Below are 25,485 nucleotides of genomic sequence, written 5' to 3' on the forward strand. Positions count from 1 at the left end.
GATCTGATTTTGTGTTTCTCCTCCCAAAAACGACACTGAGTTTACAAAAACACGTTCAAGGTTGGTGCGTCATATTCTTGAGATAGTAGAGGTGTTTTGTCTTCTCCAAAGAATTCTAAGCTAGGTATAGTATACTACAAGCAGCCAGACATGAAAACTGGTTTTTATTGACTGACTGGAACAGTAATATCCTCATTAAAACATCTCTGAGATGCTCTCAGTTCTTCACTGGGTGTCTTGCACACCGGGAGCTGGCCATCAGAACATTCAAACAGAATACATGGAGAATCTCAATCACAAACCCTTGTGTGAAACTTTATTTTTCCCTCTCCTCTGCCCAGCTGTGGTAGGGGACAGGAAGAGAGCAGGAAGAGAGCATGAGTGTGATCTTGGGAAGCTGTTCTAGCTGTGGGACACATCCCTGTCTCTGCTGGAGCTGTGGGAGGGAAGGGCAGAGTTTGCCCCTCGCCCACCCCAGGCCTCTCTGCGGGGCCTGCTGGGGCACCGTGTCCAGGATTCCTGGGATGGGACAGGATTCCTGGGATCCCTGTGCCAGGGAGTGTGACCTCCAGAGCTCCGAGCGGAGCAGGGACAGTGCCAGCAGTGGAGACAGGCACTGAGGATGCTCTGTGCCCTCGCTCTGGTGGGGCTGACACATCCCCAGCTCCTCCAGCCCAGCTCCATCCTGGATTCTGAAAATCCCTCCACAGAGCCTTTCTGGAGCACTTCCACAGCTCCAGTGATGCTGCCCCAGCTCCCCTCTCCTTCCCCTGATTCCCAGGAAGGCATCAGCCATGATCCCAGTGGGCACAGGCCTTGGAGACTCCCACAAGAGGAGGGATGGAGAGTCTGGGGATCTGCGCCATGCTCCAGCCCCATTCCATGGACTAAAGCTTGAACGAGACCCACAGACAGAATGCAAAGAGGAGGCCCAGCAGCAGCAGCAGCAGCAGCAGCAGCAGCAGCAGCAGCAGGGAGGAGATGCCCCCAGGGCTGCCCAGAGGTCACAGGGAGGAGAAGGACACTGAGCTGGGAAGGTTGTGCCAGGGGTTTGGGACACGGGAGAGGCTCCTGCCCTTCACGCTCCCAGCAGCTTCTTGACCATGTATCCTGGCATGCTGTAGAGGAACAGGGCCACCATGATGAGGAGCAGCAGGGCCAGCACGATCTTGATGATGAGCCACTTGTAGCGGGTGCAGATGAGGTATTTGATGGACTTGAGTGGGTTCAGGAACCAGATGAACGATGTGTCCGGGCGGCTGCAGGGGAAACAAACACCCATCATTGATCCACCATCAGGGGAAAAGGGATTCATGCACCTTAAAGCCATGGGCAGGGACACCTTCAACTGAGCCAGGCTGCTCCAAGCCCCATCCAACCTTGTCTTGGACATTGCCACGGATCCAGGGGCAGCCACAGCTTCTCTGGGCACCCTGAGCCAGGGCCTCCCCACCCTCACAGGGGACAATTCCATCTCAATACCCCATCTCTCCCTGCCCTCTGGTACTGGAAAGCCATTCCCTCCCGTCCTGTCCCTCTGCACCCATATCCACAGTCCCTCTCCAGCTCTCCTGGAGCTCCTTTAGGCCCTGTAAGAGGCTCTGAGGTCTCCCTGGATCCTCCTCTTGTCCAAATGAACACCTCTGGCTCTCCCAGGCTGGCTCTAGAGCAGAGGGGCTCCAGCCTTGGAGCATCTCCATGGCCTCCCTCAGTCCCATGTCTTTCTTGTGCTGAGGCTCAGAGGTGGATGCAGCACTCCAGGTGGGAGTCAAAGCCCAGAATACAAGGTTCCCTGCTGCAGAAAGGCTTTTCCTACTCACTTGGGTTTCTCCAGGGGATCGGGCTCATTCCGAGCCAGCCCAGTGGGAGATTTCTCAGCCTCCTCTGCTGTCAGAAGGTGCAGCTCAGCCTCGACTTTGCCCTGTGGGGAGCGGAGATCTGTGCTGAGGCCAATCCCACCTCTGCCCCCAGGCCAGAGGGGTCCTGAGGGAACGGAGCCCCGAGCAGGGACGCAGAGTGTCTGCAAAGAGCAGCATCCCCAGGAGGCAAACCCTCCCTTTTCCCCATGCCTACCGTGATCTCCAGCTCGTCGTTCTCATCTCTGGCAACGAATGGCCACCAGCCTTTTACCCACTTCTGCTTGAAGATGGAGATCATGGGCAGCTCAGCCTCATTGGTCACCATCTCCAGGCTGCACTGCTTGGACGTCTTGGCTCCCCGGGGGAAGCGGTTCAGATCCAGTTCGATGGCCCCTGGCAGGACAAAGGGGAGCACAGATGTTGGCACCCCAGAAGGCCCAGTCCTTGGCTGGAGATGGGCTGGACCAGCATCTCCTGCCCTGGGGAGCAGCTTTGAGCCAGCTCTGGGGGGGAAAAACGTGGTGTTTTGGCTACAGGAGCAGTGGAAAAAAGGGACCTCAGAATCATGGGATCGTGAATGTTGGGAAAGAGCTTAGAGACCACCGAGTCCAACCTGTGCCTGAGCCCCACCTTGTCCCCAGCCCAGAGCACTCAATGCCACATCCAGGAATTCCTTGCACACCCCCAGGGATGAGACTCCAAACCTCCCTGGGCAGCTCCTGCCAAGGCCTGACCACCCTTTCCATGGAGAAATTCCTGCTGATGTCCAATCTGACCCTGCCCTGGCACAGCCTGAGGCCATTTCCCTTGTCCTGTCCCTGTTCCCTGAAGCACAGCCTGACACCCCTGGCTGTCCCCTCCTGTCAGGAGTTGTGCAGAGCCACAAGGTCCCCCTGAGCCTCCTTTGCTCCAGGCTGAGCTCCTTTCCCAGCTCCCTCAGCCCCTCCTGGGGCTCCAGCCCCTTCCCAGCTCTGTTCCCTTCCCTGGACACTCTCCAGCCCTTCCCAGCTCCATTCCCTTCCCTGGACACTCTCCAGCCCCTCCAAGTCTCTCTTGTCAGGAGGAGCCCAGAACTGCCCCAGCACTGGAGGTGTCCCAGCAGTGCCAGCACAGGGGACAGGCACTGCCCTGGCCCTGCTGCCACCCCAGAGCTGGCACAGCCCAGGGGCCACTGGCCTCTTGTCCACCTGGGCACACCTGGGCTCGTGACCAGCTGTTGGCATCAGCACCCCCAATGCCTTTTCCAGCCCCTTTTCCCCCAGTCTGGAGCACTCTGTGGGGTTGGTGTGACCCCAGTGCAGGACCTGGCACTCAGCCTTGGCCTGTGGATCCAGCCTGTCCAGATCCCTCTGCAGACCCTTCCTGCCCTCTCATCCCACCTGCTCTGTCCAGCAGCAGCTCAAGGGGTTTGTGGGATGCTCTGGACCCTCCACGTACCCAGGAAATCATCGGCCGAGAAGTGGTCAGCATCCCAGACCTGCAGGGTGAGGCGGGCTGGGATCTTGTACTCGGTCTCATCCCAGGAGAACATGGACTCCTTCTTGGAGATGACAATCTTCTCCTCGGCCATCAGGTAGTCGAAGGGGAAGATGTAGCGCCAGTTGAAGTTGCCTTCCCCGGTGAGGGAGTGGTAATGGACATCTGTGTCCTGCTTGTCCTCCTGCTGCCCCTTCAGCCACCTGCAGGGCCCGGGGGGGGAGAGGGGGGCACAAGTTTACACCTGGGGGCAGGAGAGGGCACAGGACCACCCTGCCCAGGATGCCAGGGTGTCTCCAGGACTGGCAGGACCTAAAGGATGTGAACACGGGGCTGAGGCTGCTCCAGACTCTGCAGCAGCAAATCCAAGGGGCAGGAGGGTCTCAGAGGGAACAGAGGACTTTGGGAGAAAGAGATCCAAGGGGGTTGTCCCAGGGCTTATCCTGGGCAGGGAGATGTTGAGGGATTGTCCAGGAGCTGGGAGCACTGATGGGGAGGCTAGAGCAGAGCAGGATGGAAAGGGATCACAACAGAGCTGGAGAGGGACCTTGGACAAGGGATATAGGGACAGGACAACTTCCCACTGCCATAGGGCAGGAATAGGTGGGATCTTGGAAAGGATTTGTTCCCTGTGAGGATGGGGAGGCCCTGGCACAGGGTGCCCAGAGAAGCTGTGGCTGCCCCTGGTTCCCTGGAAGTGTCCAAGGCTGTTCCAAGCCCCGGCTGATGCTGGCCTTGGACACTTGCAGGGATGGAAGGTGTTCGTATTCCAGAGGGATGGAGCTACTGGCATAGCTCCAAGGTCTCTCTGGAGCTCAGGGTTTTGCTCAGATTCCTTGGAGCTGCATCCCACGGGATTTGTCTATTGAGAGACAGAAACGTGGCCTGGAGCAGCCTGGGATGGTGGAAGGTGTCCCTGCAGGGGATGGGACTGGATGGGCTTTAAGGTCCCTTCCAACCCAAACCATCCCAGGATTCTGTGATTCTCTGATGTGGTGGAATTCCAGAAGGGGCTTTCCCATCCTGCTGAGTGAGGGTGAAGCAGAGATGGGAAGAAACCATCAGAACAAACACCCCCAGTTTGGCTCCAGACGCTGGAAAAGGAGGTGGTGGGGTGGAAATGCCATGAGGGACAGCAAGAGAGGCAGAGGGGACCAAGCAGCGAGGCCTCATCACCCCCGACAGAGATGTCAGGCATCTCTCCCGCCAGGAAAGCTTCGCATCCCAAAACCACCTCAGTGGCATCCCAGATAACAACGTGGAGCTCCAAGCAGAGTTCCAGGCACAGGCAGTGGGATGTGGAGAGCGGGGGAGGCAGGAAACAGCACAGGAGACACCAGCAGTGCTGGGACCCTCAGCACCACCCGTGCCCACCACCCCGGGAGAGGCAGAGGAGGAGCCACTGGAATTCCGGGCTGTACCTACCCCCTGACAAAAATGTCACTGGATTTCTCGCCGGTGAAGTAGTCGTCATCCTCCAGGATGACCTCGTCAGTGTTCCACACGATCACCCTGAGCTCATACCTGCCACGGGGAGGGAAAGGGAGGTGAGGCACAGGAACAGGGAATGCCCTTTCTCCCTCTCCATGCGCTGTCTGTCCCTGCTCTTTCCTGCTTGGAATGACCAGTGTCTTGGATTGATGTTATGATAATCCTTTATCCCCTATCGTTGGCTTATATGCCCAAGAAAGAAAAAATGTGTAAAAAATGTGTGGTCCTGTCTCTTTAACTACACCCAGCCGAAGAGAGAAACGCGGGTTGTTTTGAAAACATTTTCCCCAAGCCTCGCTCCGGGGGAGGATTCGTCGCCCGGCAGAGACTGCGTGCTGGATGGGGGTCAGAGTGAGCTCTGTTCCCATTTTTTCCCATTTTTTCTTTTTCCTCGGTTGGACCCCTCCTCTTCCATCTGCTTTGCCACCCGGAGACCCAGGAGGGCCAGAGGACAGCAGAGCTCTCCAGGGAGCTCCAGCTGGCCCCGGGGTGGGGGGGGGGGGGGGCGAGGAGGAGAGGGACTGCGTCTGAGAAAAGGACTTTTTAATCAGGTTGAATAACTCCTTTTCACCTTGGTTTTCCCCTTCCCCTGTGCCTTGCAGGGCACTCTGCGTGGTTTTGTCAAATAAATAGTTTTTTCTTCACTTCCATCTAAGAGGCTCTGTTGTGGGTGGGGGAGGGGGTGTCGGGGCCCTTCGCTCTCGGAGGAGAGAGAGTCTTATCATTAACTCGGGACAACCAGCTTCCCCAGTAACCTCCACTGCCCTGCCTCTATCCATCCCTTCCTGGAAAAGCCCTATCCAAACTGCCCTGGGATACCCCTGCCAAGACCTGGGAACGATGGAATTTCCCAGTTTACAGCCAAGAATGGTTGGGAGTTTCCAGGGATGGAAGAGATGGGATATCACCCTCAGGAGCAGCTCTGGAACTGCCTCCAGTGTTGGGACCCCTGGAAATGCCAGCATGGCTCAGGAACCCAGTCAGAGGCTGGGCTGGCCATGGAGCAGAGCAGGAGACAGGAGAAGCCTGGCTCCACTCCCAGCCTTCTGTTTTCCCTGGGATTGGTTGGCTGGGCTGGTTCCTTACTTCTTTGGTTTTCTGGGAGAAATATCGATGGCAGGGCCGGGCGCTGGCATATCCATGGGGAACATGTCCACCCACATCTCCAGGCGGCCCTGCAGGGTGGGAGAGGCATGGTCAGCACCCCTAGTCCTTCCTGTCCCCTCCCCACCAGTGTCCTCTTCCTCCCACAGCCATCACTCTGGCCATGCTGGACATGGAGCAGGACAAGCTTCTCCCATGCCATGAATCCTCCTCCACCCCTGCAGAAGTGTCTCATGGAAGGTGTCCCTGCCCAGGGCAGGGGGTGGAATGGGATGAACTTGAAGGCCCTTCCAGCCCAAATCATTCCATGATCTCCACCTGAACTCAGATCAGCCTCACCAGGGTGAGCAGAGCACCAAGGGGAGTTTTCCCTCCCCTGCTCCCAACCTCTGCAAGGAACTTGCCAAAGGCTCAAGGGGGACAGCTCAAATTTAGATTTTGGGAGATTCATGGCCAAAATTGGGTCTGAAAAACAACCAGAGCCCAACTCTCCTCCTGCTCTCCCTCCTTTACTCAGCAGGGCTGTGACTCCCTCACAAAATGGGCTCAGAGCCTTCCTCAGGACTCCAGGAAGTTCAGAGTCTCCAAGGTACTCCCAGCCCTTTTATGTACAGCATCCTGGGGGTTCCCAGTCCTTTCTGCTTGGGAATATGTCAGGAATTTAAGTCCCAGGTGCCCAGATGTGGGGAATCAGGAGGGACTGTGGGACGTGAGATGGATGAGGATGGACCAGGAGGCACTGGAGATTTTCTCTGCTGGGATCCCGGGGTGACCTGCCCACCCCGAGGTGGGTTAGGGTTCCTTTGGCCCCCACGGGCTGCCCCCATTCCCGCTGGGATGTGAGACCTGCTCGATGCCAGGCTTGTCGGGGTTGAGCAGCGGCCGTGTCTCCACGTGCTCGGGGACGAGGCGGCAGCCAGCCCGCGGGATGTCCTCCCAGTGCCGCAGCACCGCCAGCGCCAGGTGCTCGTCCGTCGGCTTCTTCTGGCCTGGAGGACAAGGAGAGCTCAGACAACTGGGACAGGGACAGCAAAGCACCCAGGGCCTCCACCCCTGCTACAAGGGGCAGAACTGCTTCATCCTCTCCATCCCTTGGAAAGCTTTTCCCTCAGCCGGCACTTCCTAACTCCTCTCTCCATCCCTACAGAAGGATCCCATCCCCATCCAGTCTGTGTTTTCCATGTCTGGATCAATTCCATGTCCACTAACCATGTTTTCCTCCCTCTCCTCTTGGCCTGTCTCCCTCTTTCTTGGACACACGTGGGTGTGTTGGGACACAACCCCCTTTTCCCATCGTTTGAGAATGTGGTTACATGGATAACAGCTTCCTAAACCCTAGAAATCCATGAGGTGTCTCCATTGCTCTTTGGACATGCCCTGCCAGGAGGGCATTTCCAGAGGCAGCTGTGGTCACTCTGGGTGTCCATGGATGTCCTTGAGTGATTCCAAGAGGAACCTGCTGGCCTGGAGGGTCTGTAGGACTCTTCAACTGGTCCCATACTGGGATGGTGACTGCAGGGGTGGGTAATGGGGCCACCACATCTGTCTGGGGGTTGGACTGGCTGACCTTCAAAGGTCCCTTTCACACCATTCCATGATTCAAACTGCTCTGAGATTCCAACCCTGGATGAGGAGGAGACCCCCAGACCCCTGCTCCCCTCCAGAACCTCCACCCCTTGGGATGATCCCACAGAACCATACCACTTTCATCCTTGATCTCCGTGGGGCCGGTGAAGACCCTGTTGGCAACTTTCACTCTTCCCCCTGGCCTGAAGTGCGGCCCATCCACTTTTCCCTCCTTGCACAGCTTGGACAGGATTTGGGAGGGCTTCATGGGGTCACGCCAGGTGTTGTAGCCGTGGCTAGGAATCGGAGAGAGAGGTCAGTCATAAAAGATTGAGAGGAAAAACCCATTTTGCTCCCTTTTGCCAGAAAAAAAAACCACTGTGCCATGAAGGACCCAGAATTCCCCAGGAAAGGATTTGAGGCAGCAAAGGTGAAACTTCAGAGCAGACTTGGTCCCTCTGTGCCTCTTTTGCAAATACCTTCCACCCCACCTTTGCTCAGACCTGGAATTCCCAAATCAGACCTTGATTCCTGATTTTCAGCATCACTGTTGGCCCAGCTGCTATTTTAGCCCTGACCTCACCCCTCTTTCCAGTCCCACCAATCCCTCCCTCCTGCCCTGATGACCCATTCCACCACTCCCTGCTGTGCTGGTCACAAGACCAGGGATAGTGCAGACCCCTCCACTAATCCCTGCTGATGGTGGGATTGGACGGAGTGAGGTCCTTCCCAAAACAAATCATTCCAGGATCAGCAGGCAGTGAAAGGGGGAGATTCCTGCAGGAGCTCTGGGCTCGGGGTGGGAGGTGAGGCAGAGGAGGATCCAGGTGGGAGGAGGGCAGGGAAGGCTTTTCCCGTACATGGAGTAGGTCTGGGACACCCCGCAGGTCGCTCGGTGCTTGCTGTAGTAGCGATTCTCCAGGTCGATCTTGGTCTCCCCAATGAGGTCATCAGTGCCCACCAAGTCCCAGTCGTACACGGCCACGGTCAGCATGGACTCCATGGGGAAGGTGGCCTCGATGTCGAAGGATCTGGGATGGGAGGAAGCAGAGAAAAGCTGCTGGAGGGCCTGTCTGCCCCTCAGGACAGACCTGTGGGGGAAGTGGGTCTGCTCCAGTCCATGGATAGTGTTTAATTTGCATCCATCACTGCAGGACATCTGGGGTGGGGTTTAATGAAACCACCAACCCTTCACAGGGGGGAAAATCCTTGACCTGGATGTCCCAACAGCCCTGAAACTGAGTTTGTGTCTTATTGCCACTCAAATTCAGGTCTAAAGACTCCTAAGTGGGTGTTTCACTTTGATCTGATAAATTTCAGATTCATCTCTTAAACACCCAGTGCTACATAAGACCACACGTTGGCAAAGAAGGACATCCTGGAAGGAGGACCTCCACACCGAATGAATCCCATCATTCCAGCTCAAGGAGCAGCCAAGGGACAGCTCAGGTGCAGGTCTGAGGGCTGGCAAGCTCAGGCTCAGCTCAGCAGTTCCAGGCACAGACTCACTTCCCAAAGACAGGGTTCAGCTGCTTGGAGATGTAGTTCTCCTTGTCCTTGATGTCCGTCTTGCCCAGCTTGATGGCGATGTAGGGATCAGCTTTCCCGTTGATGTCAGCTGGGTGGAGGTCCGTGGCCTGGAGGGGACAGGTGGGATGGGTCAGTGCTGTCCAGGGAAGTCAAGGATTTAGGGGTGAGCCCGTTCTCCATCCCTGAGAACACTGGGACACTTCAGTCCCTAAACAAAGTGTCTTGGATTGAATTGGGGATGAAACAGGGTGTCTTGGATTAACTAGGGATGAAACAGTGTCTTGGATTAACGGGGGATATTCCTGCCTCATGTTAATCCCTGTCGTGGTTTAGGGAGAAACTGGAGCTGGCTGTGTCCTCAGAGACATCACTACAGCCACCTTTGGAACCTCAGCAGAGGCAGGAAAGAAGCTCTAAGGAAACATCCTGTCAGAGACTGAAATAGTTCATGCCTCAAACGTTGATATAAAGTTTTGCTCATTATAACAAAAAGTGTATAAAGAAGCTACAGTCAAAGAAGCCTCCCTGAAGATACCTGACTGGGACTTTGGACTGCGAGTCAAACTGCTGAGATTAAACAAAGGGAAACCCTGTTGTTCAGTCATCTCAGGCTGAGGGAAAGGAATGCATCCACAAAGGCCAAAGCCACCAGCTGTGCTGAGAATCATCCCTGGCTGAGTTTGGGGTGGGGGCAGAGCACAGCTCACAGAAGCCAGGTTTACACAAACTGGCCCAGCTGTGGAACCCCCAACCCCACAGGCCACATCCACGGGACTTTCACTTGAGAGGAGCTGAGGGGGGAGTCACAACCCATCACAGACCCTGCAGAGTGCTAGGCCTTGCACCACAGGACTGCAGGTGATGCAAGCAGAGTCTGCTGCTAGAGACTGCCCCCTCCCCTGGGGGGACATGCCTGGACATTGCCACCTGGCCTGAGTGGATATTAACCCATGGGATTCTGTGCTTTTTCACCACCAAGAAGACTGGCTGGAGAGGATCAATGCAACATCGCTGGGATCCACAGATGGTGATATTTTCTTTTTCCCTCTTTCTGTCCCCCCCACCTCTCTTCCTACTTCTCTTTTCCTCTCTTTTCCTCCTTCTTTCTCTCATATTTACTATCAAATAAAACCCATACTTTTGACTGGCATAAGGTCTCGTTTGCACCTTAATTCAGGCAGAGGTATTTCAAAGAACCTTAATATTTGGATCATAACATTTTGTTGGCCTAGTTGGCAGGATAACATTCTCTGACCCAAAGTGCCTTTCACAATGCTACTGTCTTCTCTCATGAAATGATTTCATGCGCTTCCTTTTATACTATATCTAACAAATATGAACACTACTTTTTTTTTTTAAGGGTTGTAAGAGTTGTTAGGACTCCGTCCATAGCAATTCTCAGCACTTAGACCACCTTTCTTTGAGGGGTTGTGCATATTCTAGTTTGTTTGGACACTTAGAATTTTGACTGCAGTTTTCTCTGAGGGGATTGTGGAAATTGAAGTGTCATCTCTGGGGGCCAAAAGTTGTAGTGAACTGATACGGGGGTTCTAGTTCCCTTTAGTGTCCTTTGTTGTGCGAGTCCAGAATTGGCATGTTTCAGGCCTGAAGCCAATTCTGCTGCTTGTGTCTTGTGGGGAGGTCCTCCTGTCTGTGGTTTGTAGTAAAAGCCTCTCCCTGGTGTTTTGTGCAGAGCTGTAAAGCTCCTGTTACGTGATGCTGTGCAGAGCCTGAAAACTCCTCTTTGGAGGGGACCCACGCCCCTATTTTGTGGGGTTTTTTTGTGTGTGTGTTTTGTTGTAAAAAGCCAGAATTGACAGGTTTCACTCCTGAAGTCGCTTCTGCAGCTCTTGTCTTTTAGGGAACACCCCCCACCACCCTCCCTCCCAGTCTGGGGTTTGTTGTACAAAACTAGAATTGGTTCTAACACTGAGGCCCATGATAAAGCTGCTGCCTTGTGAGAATAGTGCTGTCCCTGTACAAGCTTAGCTATTTGTCATGAGGCTTCCTCTGTTGGAAGGCTGTAGGAAAACTTTAGGGGAAAATTCCTATCCCGGGTAGCCAGTGTAAAGATAATATTGTATTGTCTTTCTTTAGTTAATTTGTTAGTCGCCTCTCTACCCTGGCTTCGACTTAGTGTAAGAAAAAATGGAATAGGAAGCAATTGGTTTCTAAAAAGGGGATTAGTTCTTTAAAAAGCTTTAATCAGTGGCATTGCTTGTCACTGAATTTAATCATGTCCAAAAGGAAAATCACTAGAACTAAAGGAGCTAACGGATAAGGCGAACTGCTCCAGAGAGAAAAGAGGAAGCCTACTAAAACTCTGTTAAAAAAAAAAAAAGAGAGCAACTCAAATGCCTAATTCACAGACTGCAACCCCTGCAAAACTTTATAAAAGCAGTCTCACTCCCTCCGCGGAACAGTCAGTTAGAGGTATCCCCACTTAAAACCTGGGAGAAACAACAAAAGTTGTGCAACAAACACTTCACAGAATGAAAACTAAAACTCTAGCTAAAAAAAAAAAAAAATAATGCAATTAACAACTTGTTCCACTCAGGCAAGTAATGCCAGGGAAGCTTGTTTCTTTTCTTTTCTTTTCTAGGAAGGTCAAACACCCTTGCACTGAAGATAAGGAAAACACGTTTGGGAGTAGAGAGTCTGCAAACAGCAAAATCATCCCTGAATGTGGTGACTATTTCTTCATGAAAACACTGGCACGTGATGTGACCAAGAAGTTTTATTTCCTTTTAATAGTCAGTCTAGCGGGCCAAAATGCTCACTTTTCTGTTATAGGAACCTATCAACACATGAAATGATGCTGCATGAGAGCCAGTGAAAATTTAAAGTGTCACCATAATTGCTTGCATTGTCAGTTTGTTAATGTTTGTCATTTATTCGTGTTTTCATTGCAAGTGACTTGCTAGAAGATCAAGTATTTGTTAAAGCATTTTACATATTCTTATGTTTGATTTCTGTCTAACTTGTTTTGTCTTTTTACTGAAAAATAGTGTAGCATTTGTCTCAACCAATTCAATCCTGAGAGTTAGTAGAAGAATTTATACAAACATGTACTAACCTTCCCAGTTCTGCCTTGGAAGGATTTAAAATTATTATAATTTGGCAAAATTTTTTGAATTTACTAAGCAGTGAATTTAAGAATCTTAACAAAACACAAACAAATATATGAAAATGACATGAATAAAATACAGAAAAGCCTTCTACCAGCTCTCAAACCAGAGAGGCTGTTAAATCTGCTGTTAAATCTCCTGGCTGTTAAATCTCCTGCCATATATCCTAAGAGAGTATTTTAACTTTGCCTCAAAAATTCAGGAGAAAAAACTAGTTAGGAGAATACAACTAAATTTCAAAAAGAATAAATTTCATTTTTAAAATGGCTTTACTGATTGTAAAGCCACAGTTTCTGAGTTACTTCAAAATTAAATTACTACAGTGCTATAATCTGACTCTTAGAAAACAGAGCATAGCCCTAATGTAAAGATAAGCTTGCTTGAGAACATTTTGTATGAAATGTTTTGTATGTTAATTGTGTATCATAAAAGTAATTTTCATGGTGTATAGAATTATCCAGCGGAATAGGAATATTACCTATAAAATTCTACCAACTATATGTGAATGTTGTTGAGAAAAAACATACATCCCTGCTAGATCCATCCACATTTATACCAGGATGCAAAGTTAATAAGTTATACTATAAGAGCTGAGAATCCTCTTGAAACTCGGCTAATTAACACATGTAAACATGTATATCTGTTGAAGATACCCCTCTATGAAGTTTAAAAATAAAAACCTGCTGTATAATTCTGTAACCAGTTTCAAAACATATTGAACCAACATCTAAGAGATGCAATATAGAGACATCCCTCATACCCACCACCCATTAAAATCATTAAATCCTGGGGATTTAATGTGTGGGAGCACACACTGGGAGCACACAGCCCTGGAGACACCGTTCAGGCTCTGGATATCCCAGGATATCCCTGATCAATTCAGGACAGTGGGAGGTGTCCCTGCCCACAGCAGGGGGTGGGACAGGATGGGCTTTAAGGTCCCTTCCCACCCAAACCATACCATGGCCAAGGAGCTGGTCCAGTCCTCAAGCTACATCCTAGGTCCTGACACACTGGAGCTAAATCCCACCCTCCCCATGGCCCCAGGACCAGCTCCGGGTGGAAGGGAGCTCCAGATCCTGCCTGTCACACCCCAAATTCCCACTCACCTGCACGATGTAGACTCGGACCAGCACGTTGATGGGGTCGTTGCTGGGAATCCCCTGGAACATCCCGAAGGTGGGGTCATATCCCGCCTCCTTGGTGATGTCATCGGGGAGCGGCACTTTGTAGACGCACATGGAGCCCTGGTGTGAAGGAGGGCACAGCCCGGCTGAGTCCTGCTGCCCAGGGACTCCAGGGAAGCAAATCCACCCCAAAATGCCCTCCCTGAAGTCCTGGCCAACGTTCCTGACCACTCACTTTGAACCTCCCCACTATGCGCTCCTCCTCCGTGGCGTTGTCGTCGTTGTCCCCGATCTTCCCCCGGAGCAGGTTGAAGGTGTGCAGCCAGTCCTCAAAGTTGTCAAACTCTGCTTCCAGCTCCTTGTTGAAGACCTGAGATGATGGGGAGTTAAAAGGAGGGAATTTGGGAAAAAGACAAAGGTGAGGAAAAGATGTGGGGAGTATTCAGTCTGCTCAGAAGGAACAAGGAACAGGATGAGAGGAAATGGCCTCAAGCTGCCAGGGAGGTTCAGGTTGGATATTGGGAATAATTTCTCCATGAAAAGGGTGGTCAGGCCTTGGTCAGGGTGCCCAAGGAGGTGGTAGAATCTCATCCTTGGAGGTGTCCAAGGAAGGCCTGGATGTGGCACTCAGCGCTCTGGGCTGGGGACAAAGTGGGGATCAGGCACAGGTTGGACTTGATGGTCTGGGAGGGCTTTTCCAACCTCCCTGGGATTCTGTGAATGTGGACAGCTGAGCTCCCAGTGCCTGATTTTCTAGGAAGGGGAAGGATTTCCAGCATTATTGGGTTGGACCTTGATGCCACGTGACATAAAAAGTGAATCTCAGATCAACTGGTGGGGCTTTTTCCCCCTCTGTGCAAGACCCAGGTCCAAATCTCATCTGGACCTCAGGACCACAGGCAACATAAATCCTAATAAATCCTTGGGATCGTTGAACAAGAGCCCATCCCTGCCCTGAATCCTGGCTGGGCCAGGAAATCCAGGTGGGAAAACTCTCCCCTCCAGCTGGGCACCTCCAAGCCACCCCAAGGATGAGCCTATTCCAGGACAACCCCTTTTCTTGTGACCTCTGACTCCTTCCAGCTAGGCAGAGAGGCTGGGAAGCCTTGTCCCAAAATACACCCCTAGGAGAGATGTCTCAGGGCATATCCTCCCAAGGATCAGGTACTTCCTTGGAAACCACCCCCTGGTACCTTGAGTTCATCGATCTTCTGCTTGTTCTTCTTCTCGGGGAGCTCAGGGATTGGCTGCTGCTTCTTTTTCTTGTCATCTTTGGGCGCCTTGGACTTATCCTTGTCCTTGTCCTTGTTCTTCGCCTGAGCCTTGGAGCCTTTCATGGAAGAGTCACCAAGTTTGGTCTCTGAGTCCAGGGGGGAGCAGCATGGAGGGAGGAGATGGAAATGAGGGTGGGGTGGGAGCGATGGAAATGAGGGTGGGGTGGGGGAGACAGGGAGGAGGAGCTTGGACGAGGTTCTTCAGAGAAGAGGAGCATGGAAGCTGCCAGCTGCCACTGCCTGCAAGTGCCACCCCAGCCCTGTCCTGACTTTCCTTGGCTCTGGATCACAGCATCTCCTGGAACCTGGAGAGCTCTGTGCAGGGAATTCCAGCACTGGCCTGAGCAGGAATCACTTGGAGGATCACAAAACATGGACAGAACACTTCGACAGCAGTGAAAAAACCTGGTCCTGCCCACAGCATCTCCTTTTCTTCCTTCTGCCAGAGATTTTTCCTGCTTTATGGAGCATGGGGAAAAAACCCCAGCCTGGGAATGGCAGAGGGGACAGTGCTTGGTGCTGCTGCCCTTGGATTGGCTGTGACCAGCTGTAATCACACACAGAGTCTCATTTGGAGCAACCACCAGCCAGGGACAGCTGGGAAGAGGCTGCTGGAAAAGGTGGATTCGAAGGAAACTTCTCCCTCCTCTGCAATCCCTGTCCCTTGCTGCCTCTGCCAGCTTCCATGAGGGCTGGAAAATGTCCAGTGATGGGGACAGACAGATGGAAAAACTTCACATGGAAGAGGAAAGAGTGGGAGAGCAGCAGGAAATGGATCATTCTCAGGAGGCAGAAAGAAAACCTCAGGGGACACCAGAGCAAGCCCTGGAAGAACCTGCTCAGAGTTGTCTCCAAGCTCAGCAAGACCCGACCTCATTTTTCCTGGGATTAAAGGATTAATCTTTCAAAAGAAACCAGGCTTGGAATTTTACCCAGCTGAAGGATTTTACTTCACCTGGGCATGACAACATCCCCCTGTCATAGGGACATGAAGCATATGGAGGACAAGAGTTGAATTCCTCAGGGAAATCCCTTCCAGCCCCACTGGTGGCACAGCCAGATGGACAAAGTCACCCTTGACCTACCAGTCCCAGGATTCTTGGTCCGTATCATTTTTGGGAGAAAATTAATATCACCCAACTTTGGGCAAGGTCAGCAGCCTACCTGAGTTACAAACCCAACTTCCTTTGAAGAAAACCACATTTAGGGCATAATTTATCTCATAACTTTATGAAATGATAATAAATGAAAAATTATTCATTATATATACTCAATATATTCATATATTCAATATATATAGAATATATATATTACATATATACCATTTTATATATTGTATATATTATACAATATTATGAGATTATATAAATTGGTAAATCAGGTGAGAGAACCCCCCTGAAGTTGTGAATTTGTCTTCACTGACCATGTTAGGACAGCAGATAAAGAGTTCAACATACAGGGAAAACATCCACAAAAATCCACCCTTTTTGAGAAAACACAACATGCTGGGAGCATCTCGTTTGGCTGGAGAGCTGCGTCAGATTCCCAAATGGATCTCCAAGATCCAAGAGGGATCCTGGTCCCACCTTTCCCTGCCATGTTCCCTCCCTCACTCCCAGCCTTACCCTCTCCGATCTCCATCTCTTCCTTCTCCTCTGCCTCTGCCGCGGCTGCTTCCTGCTGCCGGAGTTGCTGGGGGACAAAGGAAGCCATTGGACATTTGGAACAATTTCTCCATGGAAAGGCTGCCCTGGGCAGTGGAATTCCCATCCCTGGAGGGATTGAAAGGCTGTATGGATGTGGCACTTGGGGACGTGGCCAGTGGTGGCCAGGGAGCGTTAGACTCGATTGTCTCCAAGGGCTTTTCCAGCCCGAACTGGAATTTTGGGATTCCGTAACAGTCATGGGATGCAGCTCAGCCCCAAGGCTTTGGAAGGAGCTGGAATTAGGGGAGACCTCGCAGGAAGGGAAGAGTGCCCCCCTGGGATATCCCTCAGCGCTGCTCCTCACCCACCTCCTTCATCGTCTCGATGGAAGCGAAGTACTTGGACCACCAATCCAACATGCTCTCATCTGGCTCTTCCTCCTCCACTTCCTCCCCTCCTCCTCCTCCTCCTCCTCCTCCTCCTTTCTTCTTCTTTTTCTTTTTCTCCTTCTCTTCCTCGGTCTGAAGGGACAAGGGAAGGACAGAGGGGGAAGGGGAAGGATCAGGTGAAAGGGAAACATCTCTGGAAGTACAAAGGTGGGGATGAAGCACCTGAGGAGGGAGAACCTCCCAGGCTCGGGGATCTCATCAATTTTCTCCCTTTTTCACAGCCACAGACAGTGAGGCACAGAACAGCCAAGGATGACCAAGGCTCCAGAGAATCACGGAATCATGGAATGGTTTGGGTGAGAAGGGACCTTAAAGCTCATCCTGTTCCAACCCTGACACCTTCCACTATCCCAGGTTGTTCCACGCCCCATCCAACGCAGCCTTGGACACTGCCAGGGATTGGACAGTCCCAAGACACCTCCCGATTTCCATCATCCCAGTTATCCATGCATTTCCCAGGCTACATCTCTGGAATCTTCCATGGCAACAGTCAAACTATGTCCAGCAAAGCAGCCTGGGTCCACTCAGTGGAGCAAGGGAACCTTTTCAAGATTGTATCTGGTTTGGTGGGAACACCCAGCATCCCTCCCACTGCCTGTCCTGCTCCTCCTGGGACAGCTGGAATGAGAGGTCCTGGCCCAGAAGAGCTCCTCAAACTGCAGGATGAGGCAACTGCCACATCCCTTGAGGGGACAGCAGTGTTGTGTCTCAGTTGTGGGACAGAGGGGACAGAGGGGTGATGTCCCTGCCTGGCCTGGCCTGGCCTGGCCTGGCCTGGGGAGGGTGCCTGGTCCTTTGAAAGTGGCGTGGAAGGGCTGGAGAGGGAGCAGAGGGTTGGGGGCAGGAATGCAGAGAAGATCAATCACTCACCACGTCCACCTTCACCACAGCATCGGAATTCTGCCGCCCGGAGTGGAGGGAACAGGGAGAGAGAGAGAGCAAGTTAAGGACACAGCCTCAGCTGGGTGCAAATCATCCATCCCAGAGTGGTTTGGGTGGGAAGAGATCTGAAATATCATCTCATTCCACCTCTGCCATGGGCAGGGACACCTTCCACTGTCCCAGGCTGTTCCAAGCCCTGTCCAACCTGGCCTTGGACACTGCCAGGGATCCAGGGGCAGCCACAGCCTCTCTGGGAATTCCATCCCAGCCCCTCCCCACTCTCACAGGGAAGAATTCCTTCCCAATATTTCATCTATCCCAGCCCTCTGGCATTGAGAAGCCATTCTCCGTGTCCTGTCCCTCCATGCCTTGTCCCCAGTCCCTCTGCAGCTCTCCTGGAGCCCCTTTAGGCCCTGGCAGGAGCTCTGAGCTCTCCCTGGATCCTTCTCTTCTCCAGATGAACACCCCCAGCTCTCCCAGCCTGGCTCCAGAGCAGAGAGGCTCCAGCCCTGGAGCACCTTGCCAGAAATCTGGTTTTGTGAAGGAAGCTCTGGAGCACAAAGGTGGGAGGAGGAGTTGAAATTCCCATTCTGAGCACAAAAACGGGCACAGGTACACCCATTGTGACACAGCCTGACGCCTTTGGGACACGCTGCCTGCCCCATCCAGTGCCAAATTTTCAGGGGGGAATCCCTCAGAGATCAGTGATTCCATGAGGAAAGAGGTGCTGCCACACGGATACTCACAGCTTCCAGCTTCACCATCGTGTCCATCTTCCTGATGGGAACCTCGGGTTCCATGTTGACAACGATCTCCCCTGTGGGGCGAGAGCGATGGGCCTTGCTGGTCATGGCCAGGTACCCGTTGAGGTGTTTGGCTGGACAGAGGACAGAGAAGGAGAAAGAACAAGGGAGAGGGACAGTGGAGAGGAGAAACTGAGAGTTCAGGAGAGATCCCACCGGATTCAGGCTGGAGCCCTGTGGGACAACCATGCTTGGAGCAGTGGAAATGAGCTCAGAGTCTCCAGCAGCACAAAAATCCCACCAGGAGCAAAGGAAGGTGGAGGATAAGCAGGAAATGTCCAGAGGAGAAGAGGCAGAGAAGATTGTCCTGGAAGCCTCCATTGACTCAAACACCGATGGAATCAGACAGGTTCCTTGGGAATCCTGCCCAGCCTCCAGCCCCAAAGCTGGGAGCAGAGGAGCAATTCCTGTGGCTCCCAAGCCTTTGGTTGCTGCCCTGGGTGGGAAGTGGATCTGGGATGGGTTTTACTGTGAGCACTGCTGGATTGGGATGGTTGGGGCCAAGAGGGACCTCAACCTCTGCTTTTTACAGCCACCATGGGGACTGAGTGTGGCCACATCCCCTCCCAGTCCTGAGGAACATTTGGGGACTCAAGTCCTGGAGCTGCAGAGATGTTGGAGGTGAACCTTTCTTGTCTCACAGGAATTGGGGGAAGCAGGTGATGAGATCACCTGCAGATCAAAAAAATCATCAGGAAATTATGGGTTCACCTTCTGTGGCTCCTCAACCCTGTGAGGAAAATGCAGCAAAGGGCTCAGAGCCACTTTTTGGACTCCAGGAATTCTGGATTCCAGCTGGGGGCTCAGAGGGAAGAGGAGATTCACCACTTGGAACCACCAAAGTGCTGAAGCTGGGGTTTTCCTTGTAGTTCTGGATAAGACTGGACCCAACCCAGAAGCTCTGCAGGTTAAGCAACCATCTCATGGTCCTCACAGCCCATCCCACCTCCCTCTTCTCCCCAGAGATGCCCCAAGCCAGGTCCCCAAATCCCAGTACCTGCCATATTCCAGTGCTGGGCTTTCTTATCGGGCGGGCGGTAGATGAACTTGCGGAGGGAGCTGACCGTGTGAGAACCCACCAGGGTGTACCGTCCGAAAGCGCGGCAGTCCACCACGCGGATGTTCAGGGGTGGGTGCAGCAGCTCATTCTCCGGGAGGTCCTGGGGAGCACGGGAGGGATGGGAGTGTCTGGTTTGGTTGGGATGGGCAGTAGGGACCAGAATTGGAATCATGCTGGGAAGGCCAGTAGGGGTTAGGAATGGGATCATGCTGGGAATGGCAGTAGGGACCAGAATTGGAATCATGCTGGGAAGGCTGGTAGGGATTAAGAATGGGATAATGCTGGGAAGGGCAGTAGGGACCAGAATTGGGATCATGCTGGGAAGGCCAGTAAGGATTAGAAATGGGATCATGCTGGGAAAGCCAGTAGGGACCAGAACTGGGATCGTGATGGGAACGCCAGTAAGGATTAAGAATGGGATCATGCTGGGAAGGTCACTAGAGACCAGAACTGGGATTGTCCTGGGAAGGCCAGTAGGAAACAGAACTAGGATCATGCTGGAGGAAGAGGTTCAGAACTGCTCCAGCGAAACATGGCTTGGGAGCCCTCAGGGAAGGGAATGGTGTCCATGTCCTCCATTGCTTTGGGAAAACTGGAGCAAAGGGCTCGGAGCCGTGGTGGGCTCCAGAAATTCCGGGTTCCAGCTGAGGGATCAGAGGGAAGGGGTCACACTCACCACCTCGAACCACTTGACCAAAGTGCTGAAGTTGGGGTTTTTCTTGTAGTTCTGGATCAGGGCAGACTGGACGTCCTTCCCGGCGCACTCGATGTCCACACGAGGCCGGTCCACCTGGGCCAGGTTCACTCTCTTCAGGTCCCTGAGCCCCCAGAACACGATCTAGGGCAGGAGGAGGAGGGAACACGTGAATGTGAGAGGGATGATCCCTGGGAGTTGGTTCTCCATGGAGAGGGATCCCACTGTTGATGTCATCTCCATGCAGTGCTTGATCCCTGAGGTATCTCCTCCTGATGCCCCAAATCATCCACCCCATTTCTGATCTGCAGCCCAAGGTGTCCCACCTGCTGCTCTCAACACTTGTTTTCCTGCATTTCTCCCTTCCTGGCCTTTTCCTGCCCTCAGAATCCACAGAGCAGCTCTGTCCATCTGTGGTGGCTCTGGATCCAGCATTCCCATCGTCCCAGTAGAATCAGTGTCACTGGTGCCAAATTCCCCTGTCCCTACCTGGTATAACAGACTGACACCATCCAAAAGTCCCCAGAATTGAGATTTGCCCTGATTCCTCATGGCTGTGTTAAAATTGTGAGGAACACAACTCATTAATCCCGATGCAAATGTGTGGAAAACCAGGAGCTGAGATCCTTTTGGAGACCTGGCCAGCAGCAGCTCACCTGAGCAGAGTGAGGGATGTGCCCTGGATGTCCCTGTAGGCATTGCTTGGGTCACTGATGTCCACCAGGACCTCCAAGGGAGAGAGACTCTCATGGGACACATCATAGAACCACAGAATCATTAGGAAAAGCCCTCCAGGGTCATTGAGTCCAAGCTGTGCCTGAGCCCCACCTTGTCCCCAGCCCAGAGCACTGAGTGCCACAGCCAGGAATTCCTTGGACATCTCCAGGGATGGGGACTTCAAACCTCCCTGGGCAGCTTCTGCCAAGGCCTGACCACCCTTTCCGTGGGGAAATTCCTGTTGGTGTCCAACCTGACCCTGCCCTGGCACAGCTTGAGGCCATTTCCCTTGTCCTGTCCCTGTTCCCTGGAGCACAGCCTGACACCCCTGACTGTCCCCTCCTGTCAGGAGTTGTGCAGAGCCACAAGGTCCCCCTGAGCCTCCTTTTCTGCAGGCTGAGCTCCTTTCCCAGTTCCCTCAACCACTCCTGGAGCTCCAGCCCCTTCCCAGCTCTGTTCCCTTCCCTGGACATTCTCCAGCCCCTCCAGGTCTCTCTTGTCAGGAGGAGCCCAGAGCTGCCCCCAGCACTGGAGGTGCCCCAGCAGTGCCAGCACAGGGGACAGGCACTGCCCTGGGTTGTGCCTACACTATTTTGGGTACAAAACCCCCTTTTAGATATCCATGGATATGTGAGAGGCATCCCATCCTCGTTGCTCAAGGTTGGTGAGATGCAGAACACCTGAGCTATGGGATTTGCTTTGGGAGGAGATAATCCACCTCCATGTCCATCTCCAGCATTCTCTGAACTGCATCCCAGCCCAGGTGCTGCTCCCTCACTGTCCTGCCCAGGTTTGACAGCAGGAATGATCCAGTTCCCTGTTATTTTAGGGATGCTGCAGCCTGGTTCCCAGTCCGGCCACCACAGACTGATCCTCGTCTCCCAGCTCCCTGCTGCCCTTCCAGGACCCTTGGAGATGCTCTCCTGCCCCAGGCAATGCTCCACGTGGACACCAGGTGCTCCAAGGCCGTTACCTCCACTCTGTATCTGCTCAGCACTGGCCGAATTCCCAGAGGCACCGGCAGGATGGGACCCCGATCCATGTCCGTGGGGCCATCGATCGGGGGCAGGTCTGACTTGCCCCCAGGGCCGATCTGGAAGAGATGGGTCATGGATTGGGATCTGCTCCTCTGAGCTGCTGGGAAGCAGTTCTTTGGTCCTTATCACAGAATCGTGGAATCCCAGATTGGTTTGGGTTGGAAGGGACCTCAAGGATCAATGCATTCCAACACCTGCCATGGGCAAGGACAAATTCCAGAGGGAGCTGGGAGGTGTCCCAGATGGAACTGGTCCCTGTTGTTGGGTCTGGGCTGTCTGAGAGTGCTGGGAGCCCAGGACAGGGGTTTAGGGGAAAGGAAAATGCAGGAGGTGCTGGAAAGTGCTGTTCTTCCACACAGGACAGCCCCTGGAGCACCCCAAATCTCTCAGCCCACCAGTGTAGCTCATCCCAGGGCTGTTCCATCCTGGAATTGCATCTGCTGCACTGGGGGTGAGGAAATGGAGATGTGGTCCTGGAGCTCAGCCTAAGAGCAGGTTTAAGGTCCTGTTTCCAACCCACGGCTCGGGAAAGGTCAAATATCCCATGTGAGACATTCCCTAGAGAAACCACCCCACTGCAAGGAAAACTGTGGGGAAAAGGGCTTGGATGAGCACCTGCCCTGGCAGAAAAAAATATGGGAAAAGCTTTTCATGATGGGAAAATAGGCATGGAAGTGGGAGAATTTAACTCTGTTAACTGATTATAAATCACTGAATGGTTTTGGCTGGAAGAGACTTTAAAGACCTTTTAATTCCAACCCCTGCTCAGGGCAGGGACACATTCCACCTTTCCAGGTTGCTCCAAGCCCCATCCAACCTGGCCTTGGACACTTCCAGGTGTCTTTGATGAACAACAAGTGGTTCATCCATCCTAGAGAACCTAGAAGGATTTAGCAATTAACCAGCAAGGGGAGAAGTTATTCCCAGTTATCCAGTTCTCCATGAATTAATCCCTGATCCCATGCAGGCTTCCATCCCTCCTCCCCATCCCTTTGTCCAGCTGGCACCTGGAGCAGCTCGAAGGCGGCCAGCAGGTCCCCAGCTGTGGCGTTGCCGCGGTAGATCTGGTAATATTCCAGCTGTGGTGGGAAGCGCGGGGGGCAGTACTGCTCGTCCGACATCTTCACCACCGGCTTGGCGAACGTCCGGCCCATGAAGTCAGCTTTTCCCTGCGGAAAGAGCCCTTAAGGTTGGGAATCCAATAGGAGGAATTCCAAAATTAGACCTGTGGTTCTCCCCAAGAACATCTGGGATTGGGAATCCAACACGAGAATTCCAAAATTAGAGCACTTGGGGTTGGAGATCAAAATTAGCCACATGGTTCTCCCCAAGAGCACTTGGGGTTGGAGATCCAACAGAAGGAATTCCAAAATTAGCCACGTGGTTCTCCCCAAGAGTACTTGGGGTTGGGGATCCAACACAGGAATTCCAAGATTAGCCACGTGGTTCTCCTCAAGAGCACTTGGGGTTGGGGATCCAACACAGGAATTCCAAGATTAGCCACGTGGTTCTCCCCAAGAGCACTTGGGGTTGGGGATCCAATATGAGAATTCCAAGATTAGACCCTCAGTTCTCCCCAAGAGCACTTGGGGTTGGGGATCCAATATGAGAATTCCAAAATTAGCCACGTGGTTCTCCCCAAGAGTATTTGGGGTTGGAGATCCAACACAGGAATTCCAAGATTAGCCACATGGTTCTCCCAGGGAGCACTTGGGGTTGGGGATCAAACACAAGAATTCCAAGATCAGCCCTGAAGTTCTCCCCAAGAGCTCTTGGGGTTGGAGATCCAACACAGGAATTCCAAAATTAGACCTGCAATTCTCCCCATCATGGTGGAACAGGATCAGGATGAGTGCTCTGGGCTGGGCACACCAAAGCTCAGGGAAATCTTTCAGTCCTGGCTCCTTGAAGGTTTGGGACAGCTGAGGGTTAGAACAGCAAGGAGGCCATGGATGAGCAGATTTCCCAAAGGGAAAGACTCCACGTCTCCAGCCTTTTGCTTCCCTCTCCAAAAATAAGATACATCAAGTCACATCTGAGATTTATGGGCAGCAGTGTCTCCATGGGAGATGTGGAAGGATTGTTTCCCAAGGATCAGGAGAAAAGGCTCCCCACATCCTCTGCCTCCAATTTGGGAGTGATCCTGGCATCCCAATCCCACACATTTCCACGGGAATTTCTTACCACGGTGTCCTGGTCGTAGATCTCGATGACGATGATGGGTGGGTCATCCCGCATCTCGTGAGCTTCCCCGTACAGCTCCACGTTGTCGAACACCAGGAGCTGATCCCAGGTCGGGCAAAGGGTCTCGTTGAGGACCTGGAGAAATGGGAGAGATTCCTACTGCTCCAGGGATGGACCTGGGAAAGGGTGGCAGGTGGGGCTGCTGTGCATTTTTTGGATCAGGGAGGCATCAGGAATTTCCCAGGGATTTTTCTGAGGAAAACAACCCAAGAGCAGACGAGCAGAGATGGATTATTCCCAGTGGCCACCAGGCTTCCTAAAGCTTGGCAACCCTTGGACAGGGAAGGGAAGGGAAGGGAAGGGAAGGGAAGGGAAGGGAAGGGAAGGGAAGGGAAGGGAAGGGGAAGGAAGGGAAGGAAGGAAGGAAGGGAAGGAAAGGAAAGGAAAGGAGGAGGAAAGGAAAGGAAGGAAAGGAAAGGAAGGAAGGAGGAAGGAAGGAGGAAGGGAAAGGAAAGAGGAAGGGAGGGAGGAGGAGAAGGAAGGGAGGAAGGAAAAGGAAAGGAAGGGAGGAAGGGAAAGGAGGAAAGGAAAGGAAAGGAAAGGGAAGGGAAGGGAAGGGAAGGGAAGGAAAGGGAAGGGAAGGGAAGGGAAGGGAAGGGAAGGGAAGGGAAGGGAAGGGAAGGGAAGGGAAGGGAAGGGAAGGGAAGGGAAGGGAAGGGAAGGGAAGGGAAGGGAAGGGAAGGGAAGGGAAGGGAAGGGAAGGGAAGGGAAGGGAAGGGAAGGGAAGGGAAGGGAAGGCTTAAAATCACTTTAACATGACCCAGCTCTGCCTAAACAGGCAGGGAATTGCAGGGAATCACAGGGAATCAGGGGAATCATGGAGAATCAGGGGGAATCACATCCACAGGGATGTGGGATGTTTGTTGGGAATGGGCTCCTGGAGAGAGGTCTGGAAAGAGCCAATCCCCAAATTCAGAGCTGCTTTTCCCACTGCAGGATCAGCCTCATCCTTGCTCAGGGGATCTGTGCCACGAGAGCAGGATGGAGCCTGCAGAGCCAGCCATCCCCAAGTCCCTCCATCCCAGGAATGCTCACCTCAGTGCACTGGCTCTGGGAGATGAAGAAAACCCTCGCAAAGGGATCTGAGAGACCACTGCTGTCAGCTGCAAACAAACTCCTGGCTTGGTACATGTGGGCTCGCAGCTGGAAAACCTGTTTCTCTGCAAGAGAGAGGGAATGGGGTGACTTGGGATGGCCCACCTGAGGGACATCTCCAGGGCCTGGTTTTGCTCAGGGATGAAGGATCTCAGCTCAAAGCAGGAATCCCAAATGGATAGGGATTTCCCAGGCATCCTGCTCATCGTGTGCACAACAACAGCTGTGACCAGGACTGGGATGAGGGGATGCAATTCCCACCCCCCAGCTCTCCTAATGTTTTCCCCTTAGCTCCTGGAAGCC

At 52.9% G+C, this 25,485-nt stretch overlaps 1 protein-coding gene across 1 annotated transcript in view; it reads right to left on the bottom strand.

Moving 5' to 3' along the window:
• Positions 1–382: 382 nt before the first annotated feature.
• Positions 383–25,485, bottom strand: part of LOC146440537 (otoferlin-like) — a 39,528-nt gene continuing 14,425 nt past the window's right edge. The window contains exons 17-39 of the mRNA XM_085056789.1: positions 25,123–25,247; positions 24,028–24,162; positions 22,851–23,012; positions 21,780–21,899; positions 20,072–20,233; positions 19,333–19,495; positions 18,279–18,409; positions 17,521–17,550; positions 16,570–16,722; positions 16,181–16,247; positions 14,475–14,611; positions 13,517–13,651; positions 13,264–13,401; positions 9,006–9,133; positions 8,357–8,527; positions 7,632–7,792; positions 6,777–6,919; positions 5,913–6,001; positions 4,761–4,859; positions 3,297–3,538; positions 2,074–2,252; positions 1,821–1,921; positions 383–1,259 (exon numbers count right to left, since the gene is read on the bottom strand). Coding sequence (XP_084912915.1) covers positions 1,079–1,259; positions 1,821–1,921; positions 2,074–2,252; positions 3,297–3,538; positions 4,761–4,859; positions 5,913–6,001; positions 6,777–6,919; positions 7,632–7,792; positions 8,357–8,527; positions 9,006–9,133; positions 13,264–13,401; positions 13,517–13,651; positions 14,475–14,611; positions 16,181–16,247; positions 16,570–16,722; positions 17,521–17,550; positions 18,279–18,409; positions 19,333–19,495; positions 20,072–20,233; positions 21,780–21,899; positions 22,851–23,012; positions 24,028–24,162; positions 25,123–25,247 — 3,152 coding nt within the window. The 3' untranslated portion in view covers positions 383–1,078. The remainder of the gene's footprint in view (positions 1,260–1,820; positions 1,922–2,073; positions 2,253–3,296; positions 3,539–4,760; positions 4,860–5,912; positions 6,002–6,776; positions 6,920–7,631; positions 7,793–8,356; positions 8,528–9,005; positions 9,134–13,263; positions 13,402–13,516; positions 13,652–14,474; positions 14,612–16,180; positions 16,248–16,569; positions 16,723–17,520; positions 17,551–18,278; positions 18,410–19,332; positions 19,496–20,071; positions 20,234–21,779; positions 21,900–22,850; positions 23,013–24,027; positions 24,163–25,122; positions 25,248–25,485) is intronic.

Source organism: Lichenostomus cassidix, chromosome 3 (genome assembly GCF_008360975.1).
Source record: "Lichenostomus cassidix isolate B80296 chromosome 3, HeHo_3.0, whole genome shotgun sequence".
NCBI lineage: Eukaryota > Metazoa > Chordata > Aves > Passeriformes > Meliphagidae > Lichenostomus > Lichenostomus cassidix.